General features: G+C 39.0%; 1 protein-coding gene across 2 annotated transcripts in view; it reads left to right on the top strand.

Annotated features, from left to right (window-relative positions):
- ranbp10 (RAN binding protein 10) overlaps positions 1-20,593 on the top strand; it is a 54,573-nt gene that overhangs the window by 17,781 nt on the left and 16,199 nt on the right. Inside the window, exons 2-8 of one of the 2 annotated variants that reach the window (XM_058387390.1) lie at positions 5,104-5,215; positions 6,404-6,456; positions 13,749-13,916; positions 14,082-14,104; positions 14,311-14,495; positions 18,691-18,803; positions 20,314-20,422. In XM_058387390.1, the coding sequence (XP_058243373.1) occupies positions 5,104-5,215; positions 6,404-6,456; positions 13,749-13,916; positions 14,082-14,104; positions 14,311-14,495; positions 18,691-18,803; positions 20,314-20,422 (763 nt within the window). Of the gene's footprint in view, positions 1-5,103; positions 5,216-6,403; positions 6,457-12,873; positions 13,031-13,748; positions 13,917-14,081; positions 14,105-14,310; positions 14,496-18,690; positions 18,804-20,313; positions 20,423-20,593 lie in introns of those variants that run through there. The other variant, XM_058387391.1, reaches the window with a different exon arrangement.

The following is a 20,593-nucleotide window of genomic DNA, read 5'->3' as shown; positions in this document are numbered from 1 at the left end:
CGTGTGACAAGGCTGTAAGATCTAGGATATGTCTGCTGGGAAAAGTGGATCCTAAATCAGTCTCTGTCTCTGACGCATCATTATAAGCTTCTCTGCTTTAGGTGGCTGCACACTGGATAGTAGACAGTCATTACATTATGTTTTTAAATGTGCTGGTTTATCATTGTCTGATATGACCCATGTATCATGAATACGGCATCTGGTTTAAGAGAGTGTTTTCAGATCTAGATCACACCTAGACCTAAACCTCATTCCATTCCTAGTTACACAACTGTACTTGGAGTGTTGTGGTGTTTACTGGCTGCCAACACACATCAGATTTTACATCAGTATTACTTCAAATATACAGTAATACCTCACACATCTGCGAGGTTACGTTCCAGGACCCATCACGAATGACAAGATTTTGTGGGTGTTCGGTGGAGTCACTAAAAACACGAATACTGTACCGTAAATGCTTATTTTTAGAGTTTAAACCCTAAATATGACCACAATCATGCTCCCAAAACACTTTCATTTCATTTAAAAGTTAGCTTAATACATTACCCTTGAAAAATAAATAAATGTTTGTCGTAAAAATAGAGTACCGTATCGCCTGTATAAAAACCAAGGAAAACAATCACTGAGATCACTTATTTACACTTATTGAATATACGCACGTGTTGAACCGAGCACAAGGTGTGGGGAGATGAACCACGACATCACGCATACAGAGCATCATAGCTACCAGCCAATCAGCAGCTAGGTAAAACTGTTAATGCCCTGTGATTGGCTACTTCCAACCCTTCCAGCCAATAGCGTGTCGTAATGGCTGTACTGTACATATGCGACATTCGATATCATTAAAATAACATTTGTTTTATTTATGTTGATATTTTGTTGATTTTACTTTTATATTTATATTACTAAATTAATAAACTAAATTTTGCTTAATAATTTTGCATTAAAAAGCATGAAAATGTATAAATGGCCACGAAATTAGCCATAAACACTTTTGCAGGATTTTGTGAGGATTTCGGGGGTCTGCAAAATATTCACGGATGCAAATTAGTTAGGTTCCAATGATCCGTGAGACGTGGATCTGTGAGGTGTTTCAGCGTGTTATTGCTAAAATATTTTAGCATGTATAAAATATTGTGTGCACGAGCATCATCTCAAACTCTCGTGCCTGAAGAAGCTGGTCTGAAAATTTAAGATGAAAGATGAAAATTAAGGATGGATGGATGGATGGATGGATTCATTTTCCTCCATGTGCTATGGTTTCCTCTCCCAGTCAAAAGATGTGTATTATAGACCGATTGGCATCTCTAAATTTTCCTGTTTTTTTATGCATGATTGTGCTCTGTGATGGACTGACACCGGGTTGTGGATAGATGGGGTTATTGACGTTTTGACCTGATCCCAGATTTGTCCATTATTTGAAGCTGATATCTGACTTGTTACCCAGACAACAAGACCATAAAGTCTAACTGGCTCAGATGCAGGCATATTCAGCAGAAACAAGATAAAATTTCATATTTACTAGTGTTTTAAATACGCTTTAATGCTATACACGTCGTTGATTACTAAATATGTTGCAGAAATTGCGTGAAGCAAACAAAATTTGCTATGACCATGATTGGAGCTAGGAGATCATAGCCATGTATGTCTGTTGATCGTGAGTAGTGGTGTAATGACATGGTATATCATATCATATACAGTAGGTCTGCATATCAGTCTGCGCATGCAACAAGCTGCAAAAGAAAGTAGGTTTAAACAGAAAACACACGTCTCTTAAGCATGCTGCTTCTCATGAGCCTATAAGCTGTTACACTAACAAACCAGTGTATTAGCTCATATTAAACAGCTATGGACATGGTGAGAAGGAACTGGAAAATTCCCTCAGCACTTTAAGGCAGAGGTGTTTAAATTGTAGGGTGTGCCCAGCTGCAGTAGTGTGAGATGGAAAAAAGAAAAATGACCATTTCAGACCTGCCAAACTTTACACGTTTTGCACAGGAGCTTCGCCTGTGAAGAGTGGATCTCAAAAATCTGCCAGCTTTAATTTTCCCCCATAATAAAATCGACAGATGAACTAATCGATACGTGACTGACGGTTGTGCAGATGTTTTGAGCTGCACACTTGATGCAGCCTTGCTTTCTTTCACTCTAAATTGAGTTGGTTTTTCTTTTCTTTTCTTTTTTTGACAGAGTTTTGTCATGTTCATGCAAAGTGTGTCCTACTAATGCTACGTTCACACATCGCTGCAAGTCGCCGGTTGCCAGCCGGTGTTTCTATTACTGCTTGCCATAATAATAACGTTTATCAGTGGGGGTGCAGCTAGCATTCCAAATCAGTTTACTTCCCTCTCTAATGAAACATTCTGGATGGAGCGCGTTTGCATATAAAATTCACCTGGCTGTGTATGTATACATATATTTATATATGAATCATATCATCTCAGTGTATTCAACTCAGTCTGCTGTTGCATCTTAAATTCTATTTTTGATAAAATGCTTTTTTAAATAACTTTAGCCATAATATCTATAAACAAGCTGGTTTTTGTTTAATTACACTTTTTAGTAGTGTCACCATAGCTGCTCTAAACTTCCCCACGCACTGCCTCTGCTGAACATCTGGAAGCCTACAGCATGTCTAAGCCTATCAAAATCAAACTGATTAAAGAAACTGAAAAAACTCATTCCTGTCAGCCGCGCTGGAGCTGAACTGAAAGGCAGGGACTATTATACCGATATGGGTTCCTGCCACACAAACGTCACTGAGTGTCCTTTCCTCACTGAGTGTCACTTGTGCTGGTCAGAGCATTTTTAAAGGAGCAGTTTGGAACTTCTAGAGCCAACAAGTAGCTTTGCATTCATAAAGAGAGCTTGATGGACAGCTCAAACCTACTGCTGAAACCGTATACCTTGAAATGCCTGATCTGATCTGATCTGAGCCTAATGCATCATGTATTACTTAACAAATCAAAGAACAACAACGTGACCTAGATTAGACTGTAATAATTCCACACGGTTTAATGGGGTTCTTTAAAAGCACTCCAGAACTCTATTGAGTTGTTGAGATAACTGCACTGTCACATTTTGCCTAGAAAGGGCAGATGTATAGAGATTCGTAACCATGCTCAGTGCATCATGCGGATGAAAGCTTGGAGAAAAGCAGCTTAGTGGTTTCTTGATAAGATATGTCTACAGATAAAGCAGTGCCTAAATGCGCAGGTTAGGTTTCCATCTTCAGGTGATTAAAATATTCAGAACAATACAGGAAACATGATGATGAAACATTTCTGTGATCCACTTAGACTTGAAGCAGCATGTTTAATAAAAAAAACCCAAAAAAACACACATTCAAATGCTGTACATGCTTCCACCTCCAAGATGGGTAATCAGGAGGAGGTTTCGAAGAGCAGGCATTCTTGCTACGAAGCCTGCTGTGTCATCGCTGTAAGATGCGAGTCGGCATGTTTACACCGTATGTATCAATGGATAATTTTTAGATTTCAGCCAAAGTGTCGAATGCTGCATTTACACATACAGTGACTCGCAGTGACTAATCGAGCAGAGATCAGTGATTTTCGGTGAGAGCTGGAGTCATGGTGCGATGTGGACATAGACCTTTGGCGATGTGGGCGTGTCCAGTGACATAACAATGTTGAGAAACTTTATACAAACATAAATTGAGTTTGTGGGAAAGGGCACACACATTTTTTCCTTCATCATGTGTGATGTGATGCATATATACACTGCTGAATTTTATAAACAAACTCTTCCTCCAGAAGGTTTCATCTTAGCAGAAAGAAAGCTGATTTGGAATGCTAGCTCCACCCCCACTGATAAACTTTATTACTATAGTAACCAGTAGTAGGATCACCTACTGATGACTTCATAGTACAACGACTGGAGACTTGCAGCAATAAAATCACTGTATGTATGAACACAGCTTAAAAGCAAGTCCTTATATCCGGTTATTCTTGCTACATGGAGCATCCCTGTGCTTGAATTTTTACTATGGAAATAGTAAGCATCCCAGTCAGAGCTGAGCTTAGAAACACCTGCTGACCAATCAGATTCAAGAATTCAGCAGCTAAATGGACTGAACTGAATGGATTGTGGGGGTCATGGTGACTCAGTGGTTAACATGTTTCCAGCTTGGGGGTTCACTTCCTGCCTGTGTGCTATGAGCCTCTTGTTCTTGTATTTTGGGAGTTTCCTCTAGATATTCTGGTTTACTCCCAAACACCAAAAATATGCATTTTCTGCTGACTGGATCCTCTAAATTTTTTGCAGTGTGTGTGTCTTTATGTGATTGTGCCCAGCGATGGTTTTGCACCACATTCAGGTTTGCCTGACCCTGTGTAGGATTGTATTGATTGTAACCTCTTATGCTTTAGTTAGTTGTACAGGTCAGTTGTGCCTTGGGCTTCCTCTTACAGTCATATTATCACCAGTGTGAGGGAGTGTGTGTGCGTGTGCAGGAATGTGCACGTGTGCAAGAGTGAGAGTTCAAGAGTGAGCATGTCTGTGTGATGGACAGAGAGTGTGTGTGTGATAGAGAGAGAGAAAAAGAGTGAGAGTATGTGTGTGATAGAGTGTCTGTGTCTGTCAGATAGAGTGTGTCTGTGACCTTTGTCTGCTTGAGAAATGACGGGCCTATTTTCAGGCCCAGGTTCTAGGTTTGGTCTCGTGTGGTTTCAATAAATAGGTTGCGTATTCAATTTTAAGAAAGAATGCTAATCAAGGTAAAAATTTTGCCTACATCATTCTGAATATAATATGACGGCCTGGGAGAGCTGATCTCAGATCAGTATTCACTCTGTCTCTCATGAGCTCTCGTTTCAGAAGTGTGTGATCTTGAGGATTTACATGCTTTGAAATAAAAACAGGAAATTTGTGTTTGCCCAAGTGTACTAATTGATACAGCGTCTCAGTGGAGTGATGATTACAGATTTCCACCGAGCAGAACAGCAGAACTGTCACCGGCTAGGAAAATTTTGTTTTGTCATGGCAGCATGTAATTTGAGAAATGCAGCTGCCTTTGAATTCTCTGTGGAGGAAAAACCCTGAATCAGTGACTCATTGTTTTCTACTTATGCGCTCCTTTTCCAGGTCACGGCAAAAACCACAAAGACGCGGCATCCGTGCGAGCTACCCACCCAATCCCCGCTGCCTGTGGTATCTACTACTTTGAAGTGAAGATCGTCAGCAAAGGGAGGGATGGGTAAGTGTTATAAAGGCTGGAATTACTGAGTGGTGTGATGCAGGAAAGTAAACAATAGAAGCGGGCAGAACGTCACAGACGGCTTTCAGCAAACTAACGCCGCATTCATGCAGCCTTGTAAGTGATGCCTAACAAGTTGTAATAACGTCATTTCCCACCTCAGGATGTTCATCATGAGAAGTGGAATTTCAAGTCAAGGTGGAGTTTGCGGGGCTTTTAACTCGTCGTAAACGGGATTATTTGCGACGCAGCATTATTTAAACCTGTATGCCTGTGGAAAGTAGTGCAGTAGTCTTATTACATGTGCCACTGCAGAAAAGTGGGAGAAGGTTTGAATTACTGGATGTAAATATGGCAATGTTAGATGAAAGTATACTGAATATGATTAAGGGCTTGGGAATATGATGATAGAACAGCAGTTACAGGTGTAAGCATGCTCAGAATTCATTTGGATAGAATATGGTGGGGTCTCGAATCAATACATTTCTGTGATCCTTCCATGCCATTTTACAGCATATAGTAAAACTCAGAATTACTTCATTTAACCTCTGTGCATCTTAATGGGAGGGGGGAGGAAAAAAACACAGATGCCTCCATCATGTTCGTCTTTTATTATCCACAAGCTAACTGCAGAGTGCTGTACGTTTTCTTCCTCAAATCATTTAACTGAATAGTCGAATTTATAGATTTTTGTCTGTATGTTGATTGATCTGAAGGAAATCCTTATCTATGCAGTGTAACTCATTTAAAGGTTAAGAAGTGAATTTCATAGTTGAAAGTCTGAGCCGAGCTTTTATTCAAATGCAGCATTTGTTTTTCTGTGAGTGATGTCTGCAGCTCTTGATGTGTTTTTGAACGCTGTGCTCTCTTCCACTGAATATGAACTTCCCCATCGCTGTGGTGATTTCTTCATCCTGCAGGGAATCAGCATGGAAAAGCTTCGTGACTAGCTTTTTCTTCCTGACAAGAGAGTGGGCCTTCACTTGCCAGTATAATGCAGCAAAAATATGTCTTATGATATGAAACAGAAAATCAGAAATTAACACCACCCCTAATATGATTTGTGGAATGAATAAGAGTAGTTTCAGTGCTGTTTCTAGTTTGATGCAGCAGTTTGTTTGAGATGTTGTAAGTTATACAGAGATCCTGGTTTTAACCTTTGTTCTCATTTCTCACTGTTGTTTACAGGTACATGGGCATTGGACTGTCAGCCCAGGGGGTCAACATGAACAGACTGCCGGGTAAGTTAGTGGGGGATGTGTGTGTGTGTGTGTGTGTGTGTGTGTGTGTGTCACTGTGCTTCTCAGGGAGCAAACATGACTCCTGATCTGTGGTGGACAGGTGGATTGGAGTTTGAACTGAGGGTCTGGGTGGCTGGATGTATCAGGCTTGTGTTGTATAGCTGTTCTGGTTTTGTTCTTGTGTGTTACATATGATCGCATGATGGCACAACAATATTCTGATCCGTTACTTTTGAGTATCCTTACTTATATTGAACAAATAATTTGTTTCTTCTTAGTCTTTATTGAATACGGACGCTTCTATGTAAAGATAAAGAGTAGTTCACCTGCGTTGTATGAATGCTGGCTTTATAGTTATAAAAAAAAAAGACAAGGTATCATCAATCTATTTATATATTTATATTTAGTGCTTCCCTGAATAAGCCATTTTCACATACCTGGTGTTTATATATTAACAACAAGACAAAATAATTTCTGAATTTACACAAATGAACCAGATGAAAAGTTTACCTATGCTTGATTCTTAATACTGTGTGCTGTTCCCTGGATGATCAGTGACTGTTTTTATGTTTCATGAGAGTTCTTCATGAGTCCCTTGTTTGTCCTGTGCAGTTAAACTGCCCACAGTTCATCAGAAAATTCCTCCTGCACATTATTTGCTTTTCCAGCTTCTTCTGCATATTTAACCCTTTTAACCAAGAGGCTATATGATGTTGAGATTTATCTTTAATTAGTGAGGACAGCTAAGGGACTCATACACAACTATTACAAAACAGTCACTGATGCTCATGAAGGCAACACATGCGTTAAGAGCCAGGGAAGTGTTTGTAAAAAAGAAAAAAAGGAGCATAAAAAGTTTTGAACAAGTGCATCGGTGTAAATTTAATATTTTGTCTACTAGGAAATGTGTAAATATCTTTATGTAGCACTTGAAGAGCAGTACTAACAGGAAAGATAAGGTTTTTAAATAATATAATCATTTATATCAGTCATCCTGTTCAAAAGTTTACACCCCTCTTTTTATGATCCTTTTCTTAAATTAAATAATGTAAAATTTTGCCGTTTCTCTGAGGCATATATAAACTTATGACTATATTGTATATAGCTGTTCTAAACATTTTGTGGGGTTGTAGTAGAATGCTGCTTGTAGTAGCTAAAAAAGGGATTATATGCTATGAATTCGAAGTAAACCAAAACCATCTCTGCAGATCTATGATAGTGATAAAGTGACTTCCATTAAAATATGCCTTGTTTGGCTGTGGATTAAACCACTTTGATTTCTATCATTTAATTTGTTTGTGGTTTGGCACGACTCTCATCTCCACCCTTTCTGTGCCATTGCTCCGTTTTCTCTGACCATCTCTCGTGTGTCCTGTCTCAGTGTTAGCACTGCTTTAAACATGCCTGAACATGTGCTGTACTCAGAATGACCCTGAACCTCTCCTTAAACACTCTGCAATCCAAAACACATTGTAACGCAGCTCTTCAAGAGAACGCATGAAAGATCATTTCTCCAAATTCCCAAACAAGGCCTCAGTAGACAGGCATGTGAGCCAGGAGGAAATATTCTATGAGCCTTTTGTTCCTCAGTGGATTTAGTTCTCAGGCACAAACATGAGGTTTCTAATGATATGGAAGCTAAAAATGATAGGATCATGAGTGCCATTTCTTTCTTGCTAAGATGTTCGTGTGCCAGTCTTGTGGAATGCTTGTAGTGTTGTGGTGGTGGTGGGGATGTTGGGAATAGCTTAATTGGATTGAGTGTAATTAAACAATTCAGTGGATTTGCATGTTTAATCTTCCTCTCTCCAACCATCCAATTAGAGCAGCCTTGTTAGCATTAATATTCTTTAATCGTGTAACTATGAAAGGTGCATGTAAGAGTAGATTGTTAGAGATCTTGAAATGGAGAGTAAGCACACATTCCTGTCCGTTTGTCTTGAATCATTCTCATCAATTTATTTGAGAAAATGAGATAAAATCTTGGAGAAGCCTACATTTATATTAACATACACACCAGAGTTTAGAAATCTGGTTTCACTGGTCAGTTATCTTTTAATAAAACATTGATCACTTCTGCTACAATATTTTTTAAGTACTTTGTGATGCTAAAATATTTTGCTATGTCCACCATTTGACAGTATGCTCTAAAGCTGTGGTTCCCAAAGTGGGTGCTGCGACAACTGGCTAAGGGTGCCACAGAATCATACCATAAAATAAAGTCAGGTTTGAACAAAGCAAATGAGAAACTAAAAATAAAATTTAATTTGAGTTGTTTATAATTATTAAAAGAGTTAAATATCAATCTTTAAATGTGTTTTGTTCCAATGATTCCGACATACAGGAAATGGTCCAAATCAGTCTGTTGACATGCATCATCCAGTTGTATAAGACAGACGGTTCATTTGAATGGGTTGTTTCACCTCATATTATGTTTGTTGTTATGCTTTTAAAATACATTCATGTTGCTGTTTATGCTTCATTTGTTGTTTGCTCATCTGGATTGAATTTTATATTTGTATGTACGCATGTACATTTAGTTTAATTGGGTTGGGGTGCCGTGGGGAAAAAAAAACACTACAAAGGGGTGCCATGCTTTCAAAAAGTTAGGGAACCACTGGTCTAAAGGATGTGCGGACTTTGACGTCTAGGGAACTGTGTATATCATTTGCAGTGCTTATCATGTAGTCACTTATGGAACATAATTTAACTAAAAGTGCTGGAAAAACAGCTTTGTATCTAATATGATTGTTTTAATAAACCGATCAGGCATAACATTATGAGCACTGAGAGGTGAAGTGAATAACACTGATTATCTCCTCATCGTGGCACCTGTTAGTGGGTGGGATATATTAGACAGCAAGTGAACATTTTGTGCTCAGAGTTGATGTGTTAGAAGCAGGAAAAATGGACAGACGACTGGATCAGAACATCTTCAAAACTGCAGCTCTTGTGGGGTGTTCCCGGTCTGCAGTGGACAGTATCTATCAAAAGTGGTCCAAGGAAGGAACAGTGGTGAACCGGTGACTGGGTCATGGGTGGCCAAGGCTGACTGACGCCCTTGGGGAGTGAAGGCCGGCCCGTGTGATCCGATCCAACAGACGAGCTACTGTTGCTCAAATTGCTGGTTCTGGTAATGCTGGTTCTGATAGAAATGTGTCAGAATACACAGTGCATCACAGTTTGATGTGTTGTGGCAACAAAAAGGGGACCACACAATATTCGGCAGGTGGTCATAATGTTATGTCTGGTTGGTGTATATTCATGTAATTTCGAAAGCTCACCATCCAGTTAGTTTGTCTTGTTGACAATAGTATTCTGTGAATGCATAATTATAAAAATTTATAAAATAAAATAAATTTTAATAAAATTATAAAATAATTTTTTTTGTAAAAAAAAAAAAAAAAAATCTAAAAAATAAGGAGAGAGAGCCATTTTTGAGTTTCTTTATTCCTTGTTTCATTTTGGCTGGTAATGATGTGAATAGTTGCTGATTTCGAGACAGAAAATCAACCCTAATGACTTCCCATCATTGCATTGTGACTGCTTACAACAGATATTTTGTGTAGCATGAGTTTGTAAACATGCTGAGGATTATTTTCCTGATGACTAGTTTGTCATGTGCCTGTAGTGATGTAAAAACTGTTTTTTAAATGTGTTTGTAAAGGGTGGAGGAATGTGACATTCAGACAGTAAAAGTGGTGTTTTGGGCAAAGAGGTTTGTGTATTTTCATGCCCAGCTGTGGTCAGTCACATGACCGCTCTGGGATCACTTGCCTCTTGGTTTCTCCATGGAGTTTGGAACGATCTGGAGTGCTTCTCCGAATTCTACATTGACCGAGTGAATGAGAGTGGGTGATTATGCAGCACTCGCTCCCTGGGCTGCTCTTTGTTTCAGAGCGTTTGGACTATGATGGAAGAGTAAAGATGCTTATTCAGGTTGAGCTTTTTGTTAGTTTGGTGTTGGAACGAGGTAGAATTCTAGCATAGAGGTCTACAAACAGATTTGCAATTTATTTCTTTGTTCAGTATCAGTGGTTTCTCCTCATTATTATTCCTGCTCCTAACACTTTAGTGTGTATACATACACTCACTGTCCACATAGGAACACCTTCACATTCATGTCAGTATCAAAATCAGATACAGGTCATCACTTAATGAGCTTCACTTAATGTTTAACATTAAAAAAGCGATCTCTGTGTCTTTAACCATGGCATCGTTGTTGATGCGCTGATTTGAGTGATTCAGAAACCGCGGCTCTCCTGGGATTTTCACACTCGACAGGTCTCAAAGTTGTACATCATCTCATTTTATTTCATTTCATTTACATTTCATTGCACATGTTCTTTTTCTTTTTTCGGCACTAAGTGTAGAGCTGGGCGATATGTCCTAAAAATTGAATCTCCGTTTTTTTAAAACAAAATTCGATTAAAACGATTATTTTTCTTTAAAAAAATTTAATAAAATACTAGAGACTATAGAATAGATTTTTTTAAATTTGAGCAAAAACAATATAACCAAACATATGAACTGCTAATTTGGACTAAAAGTGCAAATTTACTTTCGCTAACAAGTTTTTTTTTTTTTTTTGTTATTTTAGAAAAACAATAATCAATACAACAACATAAAAACCTTTTTTGGGGATTTATAAAATGCAAACATTCACCAGTCTTTACAAGTTCTAATTATTCTAGTAAAATAAAGTAATATAACAAAATATGAGGGATTTGTAAAGTGCAAACTGCAGACTTAACTTAAATCACTTTTTATAAAATAAATAATTATCACCTGGAAAAACAATCCATGAAGAAAAACAATTTTGTAAAGCAGTTCAACATTCAACTTGCACGCTAAATAAAACCAACATGCAACTAACACGCTAAATAAAACCAACATGCAACTAACACGCTAAATAAAACCAACATGCAACTAACACGCTAAATAAACCAAACAGGAGCCAGACCGCATTTTACATCTGTGTATACGGGCACAATCAGGGGTGAGTCTAGGATTTTCATTTAAGGGGGACTCAGCCCCCAATGAGGGTATAATAGTAAAAAATATAAATAAATAAATAAAATGAAGGTTTGATTAACAGGGTAGGATGGTAAACTTATTGCAGCATTCCACTATATTGCATAGATGTGTATAACATTTGAATACTGAACAAGCCAAATACGAGTCTTCCTGATCTCACACACAGACACACACACACACACACACTTGTCCTCTGATCCTCGCTCTGCGACGCCGCAGTTTCTTCAGTCGGATTGAAGAACGCGATGAAAGACGGGGAAGAGCTGAAGTCTGCCGCCGTTTTCGTCACTAGGCCATTTTTAACATTTCTATTCAGCGATCCTAAGAATTCTGCGATTCTCCATAAACTCTACACGAATTCGTGATCGTCTCAGGCCCCTTTAAATTTCATATTAAAACGGCGGCAGACTTTCGGCTCCTCCCCGTCTTTCAGCGCGTTCTTCAAACTGGACTGAAGAAACCGCGCCTCTCTTAGAAACAATCTCTTTGCATCGCAGAACTACGGAAGCTCGCTCTGCCAAACCAAAGTGAAATCATAAAATCAATTTTCCTTTTTTCAGCATCGACATAAACCATAAATTCGAATTAATCGATAATAATGATTAATCGCCCAGCTCTAGCTGAGTGTCCTGTGTTTTTGTGTTGTCTTTTCTGTACTTATTGTTTTTGCACTCTCTTGTTGTTGCTCTGTTTGCACCTAGCTGCACACTTTGCACTTTATTTGGCTAAGACAAACTTCTGTCCTAGCTCTGTGTTGTTCTTGTGTTTGAACTCTTTGTTGTATGTTTATGTAGCACCAGGTCCTGGAGAAATGTTTCATTTCACTATATACTGCATCAGCTATATGTGGTGGAAATGACAATAAAGCATCTTGAATCTAGTGTTTACTCAGGATAGTGCCAAAAAACATCCAGTATGCAGAGGTTCTGTAGGCTGAAACACCTTGTTAAAAGAGATCAGAGGAGAATGACCAGACTTGTTTGAGCCAGCAAGAAGGCTTTAGTAACTTTAAAACACTTCCAACCCTGAGGTTGATGAGCTACAACAGCAGAAGACCAGGATCAGGCTCCGCTGCTGTCTACCAAGAACAATGACCTGAGGCCATCATGGCTCATCCAACTCATGGTTTGATGTTTTGTGCATGCTTTTCTGCTCATCACAGTTGCAAAGAGTGATTATTTCAGTTTACGATATCCTTCCTGGATGCTAGAACCAATCTGGCCATTTTCCTCTGACCTGACTTATCAACAACATGATTCCACCCACAGCACTGTCACTCAATGCTTTCCCCCCCGCACCATTCTGTGTAAACTCTAGAGACTTTTGTTTGTGAAAATCCCAGGAGCCCAGCCCACCTGGCATCAACAGCCATGCCACAGTTAGTCACAGAGATCACATTTTTCCCCATTCTGATATGTGACTGGAGCTCTTGAGCAGTGTTTGCATGATTTTATGCAGTCTGCTGCTGTTGCATGATTGGCTGACTGGATAACTGCATAAACATGGAGGTGTATAGGTGTTTGCTTTAAAGTGGACGGTGAGTCTATGTGTGTATTGTTTGTATACTCTCGTGTCTTGCACCCTTACGTTGTAGTGTATACCTTTATCATCTGTACAGACTATTGTCATTTACTGCATTTCATTTTACTGCACCTTTGTGCCAGCTACACATGCACAGATAAAGCTTAGTTGTTCTGGTATCTAAAAGAAAATGTCTTTTGAGATCTGATGAGATCACATTATATGCTCATTGCTCTGTGTGTCTCTCTTTGGGGGTGTTGTGTTATTTTTGGAGCCAGTAACACTGAGGGAATGATGTACATGGCTTTATATTTCTGTCAGTGCTTTTCTCCAGATTAATTTAATACCTCACAGACATGACCTATCTCTCTCATTTTTTCTTTCTCTATTTTTTTTTGGTCCAATCTGTCAGTCCAAGCTGCCTCTCGACATAGCTTTTAAACTGGTAGAATGTTAGTACTTAGTGATGCCAGACTGTTCACACACCACCATATGTGACGCTAAGCCTGGCATGAACAAGTCACATTGGAATTCACAGTGTCTGAGGTGAACAGTAAGTGTTGCAGAGAGCTGAGTCACTCATGGTGGCCCGGGTGAATCTAAAGTGTCGTCTGATGCCCCTTGTGGCCGGATTAGGTGTCTCATGCTTCATCTTTGAATGGCTGAAAAGGTGTGAATTTCCCTGATCTCTGTAATTTCAATGTCTGATTATTGTTATTTGTCTTTCCTTCCAGGCTGGGACAAACACTCCTACGGTTACCACGGAGATGATGGGCACTCCTTTTGCTCCTCAGGGACCGGCCAACCATATGGGCCCACCTTCACGACGGGCGATGTGATTGGCTGCTGCGTGAACCTTATCAACAACACATGTTTCTACACTAAGAATGGACACAGCTTGGGTAACAGAGCAAAAATGCTACCTGTCCTGTCACAGCATATACCTGCTGACTAAGCATATAGTCATTGCCTAATAGCTTGAAACCTGCTGAACTTGAAAGGATTTTTTTTTGCTCGTATATTTGTTTGGCTGAGTGGATGCTCATCTGTCTTTTTTTTCCTTCCAGGTGTGGCTTTCACAGACCTCCCAGTAAGTGACCCATTGATCAATCTTACAGGCCCACATGCAGATACAGCTAGTTTTTACTGCCGGTAAAAAGGGTGGTAACGTGTTTGGGTTCTCTGCCGGGAGCGTATAATTAACACAGCTTGAACAAAGATTAACTATGGTTTCTATTATACATTTTTTGGGTGTCCTTATAGTTTCTAATTTTATTTTTCTTCCTCCCCCCCCAGCCCAACCTCTATCCAACAGTAGGGCTACAGACTCCTGGAGAGATTGTAGACGCTAACTTTGGCCAGCATCCTTTTGTGTTCGACATCGAGGACTACATGAGTGAGTGGAGAGCAAAGATCCACAGCATGATCGCTCGCTTCCCTATCGGAGAGAGACTCGGAGAGTGGCAGACAGTGCTGCAGAAGTGAGGACACGTTTTTATATCTATTACATCATCAAAACCTACAGTGCTAAAGTCTCATGGTTATATGCACCCCTGCTTACTATACAATTTATTCTGTAGTACTCTGTAATTACTATATAATTTACTCCATAAGATCCTTGGAGAGCAGCCTCGCGATTAGGTTTTGGCTCTCCAGCTTAGCCTCATTCAGCATGTATATCTATAGTGTTAAAGTCTGCTTTGGTTCAAGTGTTGTATCTCTCTCTCTCAAGCAGTCTTTGAGTGTGCATGTGTGTATATAATTTAGTGGTTTCCTCTCAGCTGCTAAAATAATACAGCTGTAGTTGTTCTGTATTTCCCAAATTATAAAAAGGCATTTGTTGGCCACTTTGTTTTTTAGATACACCTTCCTTAGCTACACTCGTTGACCCTAAATCTACCATAAGTCTATTTTTATTCCCAGTGTGTTTTCTTGCACTCCATTCATCAATGCTAAATGTATCATCAACTCATACCATAGATTTTGTTGGGGCAGGGCAATATAATAATAATGACATTATATAATAATGACATTGGTGCAAACATGCTGAGGACTATAGCGATTTATTTTTATTTTTTTTTGTCTAACCTATTAGGCATTTGAGGACCAACATAGTGTACATTGACCATGTATGGTGCATACAATCATCAACATATAGCAGTCTAGCAGCTCATTTTGAATGGTTTTAGACGTTTTTTCTAAGTTGCATTTGATATACTGTTGAGCTGACATGTTTCAGTGAAATCCTCTAGCTCAACCATCTTAAAAACCACAAAAATACCTGAAACTAGCCCCAAATATTTGGTCAGTGGAAAAGGGAGACTGTTTTCTTCTTTTTGTTCAGGCTTTTCATGGAAAACCTTTTTTCCCCCACACATACATTTTTGATAGACAGATATACATTAATTAAGCCATAGCATTAAAACTACCTGCCTAATAATCTGTAGGTCACGAAAATATGACTGACCCTGAGAGACCTAAACTCCATAAGAGGTGATATCTGGCACCAAGACAATAGCAGCAGATCCTAACGTCCTCCAGACATGTATCCATCACAATTTGACCCTGGTCAGGTTTTTACTGCTTTTAACACATTAACTTAGAGAACTCACTGTTCACTTGCTGCCTCCCCTTGACAGGTATTATTTTAACAAGATTAAGATGAAGTAAATGCTATTCATTTCACCTCTTACTGGTATTATTGTTATGGCTGATCTGTGTAATTCATACCATAATCCCATTTTTGCGCTCTTTGAAATACTTGTTTCAGTAGCAATGGTCCTATACATCATAGACACATACATCATAGCAGAAATATATTAGATTTCATTCGGATTATTTACTGTAAAACAAAATCATGGAAGCTGTGGAGTATTTTTAACTAGCACAGTCTTGCACACTTGTCATTAACTGTCTGTCAGCTGCTTCTTTCCTGACCATGGGGCAGCACTAAGCCTGTCTCAAAAGTGTGGCAGTGAGCACACAATGGAACACTGGCTCATATCTGCCACAGACAGACACTCAGAATAGGTAATTAATATTTTCAAAATCAAAATTTTAAACATGTTGGGAATGAGTACTTTATGAAGATTAATCTTTGTTGAATGCTGAATTTAACCCCTAGATTTTGCAGTGCGGCTGTGGGGATTTGTGCTTGTTCAGTCATGAGCATTAGTGAGGTCAGGCCCTGCTGCTGGGCGAGGAGGCCTGGCACAGAGTCAGCGTTCCAATAGACCGTTTTTCTGTTCGTAAACATTGACGTTTTATGGTGGGCGGAGCTTAGGTGGAGGTAAGATTTTCATGACCGCTTTGTAAGCAGTAGTTATCAAGTTTTGTTAGTTTGTTTTTAAACAATGACTGGTCAAAATCCGAATTTATCTGATTGTTAGGTCACTCATTGACTAGGACCATGAATGTTATTTGAAAAAATTAACTTTAATGGATGGAACCAGATTGGCCGCCCCGTACACGCTCACTCAGTGGATGATTAGGTGGGCATGTATAAGAAATATTTAGACATGTAACCAAACCATAAATCATACCAACAAAACAATAGTTTCTTTAACCTTATCTGATATGACGCAGGCATTGCAAACGCAGGCATTTTTGATGATTGTATCTGTCCAGTCCGCTCGTTTTATTGCATTTAACCACAGCCATCATTGTTTTATGCCTGTACTCCGTTGGTTCTGTCACCCAACAACACAAAAAGACGACATTTGCGTCCCTTGTGTAGCCGACTCGGGTTTGTATAGGCCACCTGCAGTTTTCCCTTTGTTTTGCATCCAGCTAGCGCTGTGATGTAATCGTGACGTCTGCACAAAAGGGTCTATTCATCCCAAAGGTGTTCAGTGGGGTCCAGTTGGAGTCAGGACTCTGTGGAGGCCACTAGACTTCTTCCACACCAGTTATGGCAAACTATTTATTCATGGACCTTGCTTTGTACACAGAGGCATTGCCATGCTGGAACTGATTTGGACCCATTTGTTCCAGTGAAGGAAATCATGATACGACTTCAGATTTTGTGGCAACACTTTGGGAAAAGCACTTATTTGGCTGTGATGGTACATCATGGTATTGGATGCAATATAGTGTATATATACAGTGAGAACATGAGAGTGATTGCACTGGTAGGAAAGTATCAGCAGTGATGCTGTTTTTTTTTGTTTTTGTTTTTTTTTTTTATTGTAAACTTATACTTTGCTTGTTCATTTTGTTAGTGTATAAATAGACCTATAGCTGTAACATGTTGTTACTTCTGTATTGAGAATAGTCTACTATCCACACACAGACCGATCAGTGGTGGGCTGTCTAAAGCGATGTAAAGCGTTAGAAAGAAAATGACACATTGTGCATAGCAATAGATAGCCACAGTTAGAAACAAAGTGTACTTTGGGAAACCATGTACCATGATTAGGACTGCTGGTCTAAAACTGGTTGGCTGTATAAATCTTAATAAATAAATATTCACCATGCGCTGTATATAGAGTTGATGAAGGATCTTGGCTGATGTCTATTGGATAAACTCTGTGCTGGCATTTTAAGAAGCAAGCACGAAGCACCGAGGTTTATTTGATGCAACATGTTTCTGATTATGAATGGTAGTGGTAACAGCCATGGAATGAGTAGGAGTACAAGTAGTTTTTTTCCCCTCTTAATCTCCTTCCCCCAAAAAAATCTGTGCATAGGCCTGCATGTAGATCAGAGATGTAACGGAATGTGAATACATTATTCAGAACGAACAGATTCCTGCATCTTGTACAGATACTAATCAGAGGCGCACAGTTGTTGCGTTTTCTTGTTTTTGTGTCTCCACCTCCAGTATTTGTCTGTTCCTCCATCCGTTGAGAATGAGTGGCTGAATTTTTTATGTGTAGGATTTATAATGAATTAGATTCCATCTTGTTTATCATACAAATGTGTTACTTACACCTTCATGATCAAAAATTTCTTTCTACAATTTTCACCATCAATCCATCCTTCTCTCCATCCATCTGTGTGTCTTGTTGCATCTTGCAGCGTTCTTGTTAGTGTGATATATCAAGAATGAGTGCGTGAGTGTCTGTAGGATTTATATGGATTCATGAGTGTAACCAGTAGATAAACTGATTAAATTTTGAACTTTATCCAGGGTCAAGGTCACAGCAATGACAAATGTCTAAAATGGTTTTTTCAGTAGCTTTCTTCATGTTTGAAGTATCTTTTAATGGTATGTCCGGTTCAAAAATTAAAAACAAGAAAGACTGGACTTGGTGGTGGTGGACGCATCCCCATCAACGGCAGTGACTGTGCATTTGATTTGTTTTGGATAAGGTCACCAGGCATCTGAGATTGAGACTAAAGGTATTTGACAAGGGACACAACAAAAAATAATGCAAGTGAGAGGTTTTTCATTTCTGTGGACAAGCAGTCAGAAGTTTTACTCATGTATACAGTGTTACTAGTCAGATATGATTATTTCAACTAGATTGTTGTGTGATGGATTTGCATCTCATTCATCCATCATTTTGTAACTGCTTGGTCAGCCCAGGCCAGGATTAATTAAGAATCCAAATACAAACACTAAACAGATACAGAAAGTATCAATGCATTATAGCCCTAAAGTACTTAATGTTGAAGGAACAGTGAACATGATGCCATGCTGTCTCTAACTGTTGTGTGTGATGTTTTCTTTAGTATGGTATCCAGCTACCTGGTGCATCATGGGTACTGCGCTACTGCCATGGCCTTTGCCCGAGCCACAGAGACCATGATACAGGAGGACCAGGCCTCCATAAAAAACAGACAGAGTAAGAATCCACATGCAAACAGAAACACACACCTAGAGCCTCCTCACCATTATGTTTCTCACCATGAAACATAAATATATGTTCAGTGTTTGGTTGCATCTGTCATAAGTAGAGTATGTCACTAATACTACATTTTCAACACACATGCACTCACCAACTACTTTTAGGTATTTGTGTGGCAGCGGCACAACACAAAATCATGCAGTTCCTTCTGAAAGTATTGGAACGGCAAGGCCAATTTATTTGGTTTTTCTGTACACAAAGATATTTTGGTTTGAGATCAAAAGATGAATAGATGAGTAGATCAGAATTTCAGCTTTCATTTCCTGATATTTATCTGGATGTGTTTAGCAACTTGAACACGGCACCTTTGGAGGCAGAACGGCAAACCTTTCTATGAGCAGAAGTATAGGAAGAGATAGTCTTAAAGTTAATTAATATTTGGTTGCACATCCCTTGCTTGCCAGATTAACCTCGGACCAATGATCCGCCGACATCATTAAGCTGTTGCAGTCTTCTTTTGTTATGTTTTTTTCTCTCTTCACTATCCTGTTTTATGATAAATGTTAGGGATCAATAGTATCTTATCTTTAAACTACATCATTTTTTCTGTGTTTCTTTACTTCTGTAAAGCTTTGAGACAATGTCAATTGTTAAAAGTGCAATACAAATAAATTACATTTAGAAATAAATTAAATTGAATTGAAATGTTCTTCTTTGAATCTCTAACTCTATTATTATTAGTGTATAGGAAAAAAAAGAACTGGCTTTGTCATTCCCGTATTTTCTAAGGAGAATATTCTTGTCGAGAGCTTTAGTGAATATAGTCTTTTAGTGAATATAGTCTTTTTTCCCCAATATTCAAGAGTTTTGTAGAGGAACCTGATGTGTTCTACTTTTGTAGTTCATCCATCTCAAGGTTCGGCTTAAGTGTTATGAGCTGCTTTTCTTCTCGTCAGGGTTGTGAAAAGGGTGGTTTGAGCTAGTCCTTCCTGTCCTGGCCATTCTCCTCTGATCTCTCTCATCAAGAAGAACAAGACATTTCCACCTGCAGAACTGCTGCCCATCTTGTTTTTCGTCTGTATCATTTCCTGTAAGCTCTAGAGACTATTGTGTGTAAAAACCCAGAAGATAAGCATTTCTAAAATACTCAAAACAGCCTGACTGCCATGCCACTGTCGAAATCCCTGAAATTATATGTATATGTTGTGCTGTTGCCACATGATTGCATGAATGTACATGTATACAGGAGTCTCTAATAATGTTGACGTTGAGTGTATAGTATTGTAAGGTATTATGGACAATTAGGTAGCTTCGCTGTTTTTGTGTGTACATTGGTTACTTTAGATCCATGGAGTGATTTTCATGTTATTCTCATTTTTGTCAGTGCAATTATTTTTTAAGCCAGAGCATTATGATCATCATAGGTTCTAGCATTCTGGCAGCAAGGCATTTGGCTAGGTTTTGCACAGATGGTAAGTGTGTGTGTTTCTCCTGTATGTGGGAACAGGAATACAGAAGCTTGTATTGGAGGGTCGTGTTGGAGAGGCCATCGAAGCCACACATCAGCTGTACCCCGGACTCCTAGAACGCAACCCCAATTTACTCTTCATGTTGAAGTGAGTTTCTACACACACACACACAAGCTTTTAAATATAGGAGTCTTTTAATTCTGGAGTCATTTACTGAACTAGTTACCCTCAGGTTGATGGCATTGTAGCAGTGCAGAGGCTGAGCATATGTTAGCTCAGCTAATCTCTGTATCTCTGTGCCTTTTAATGTTATTAGAT

This window comes from Hemibagrus wyckioides, linkage group LG04, assembly GCF_019097595.1.
Source record: "Hemibagrus wyckioides isolate EC202008001 linkage group LG04, SWU_Hwy_1.0, whole genome shotgun sequence".
NCBI lineage: Eukaryota > Metazoa > Chordata > Actinopteri > Siluriformes > Bagridae > Hemibagrus > Hemibagrus wyckioides.
Note: the sequence above shows the minus strand (reverse complement) of the source record. Positions and strands in the feature narration are given on the sequence as shown.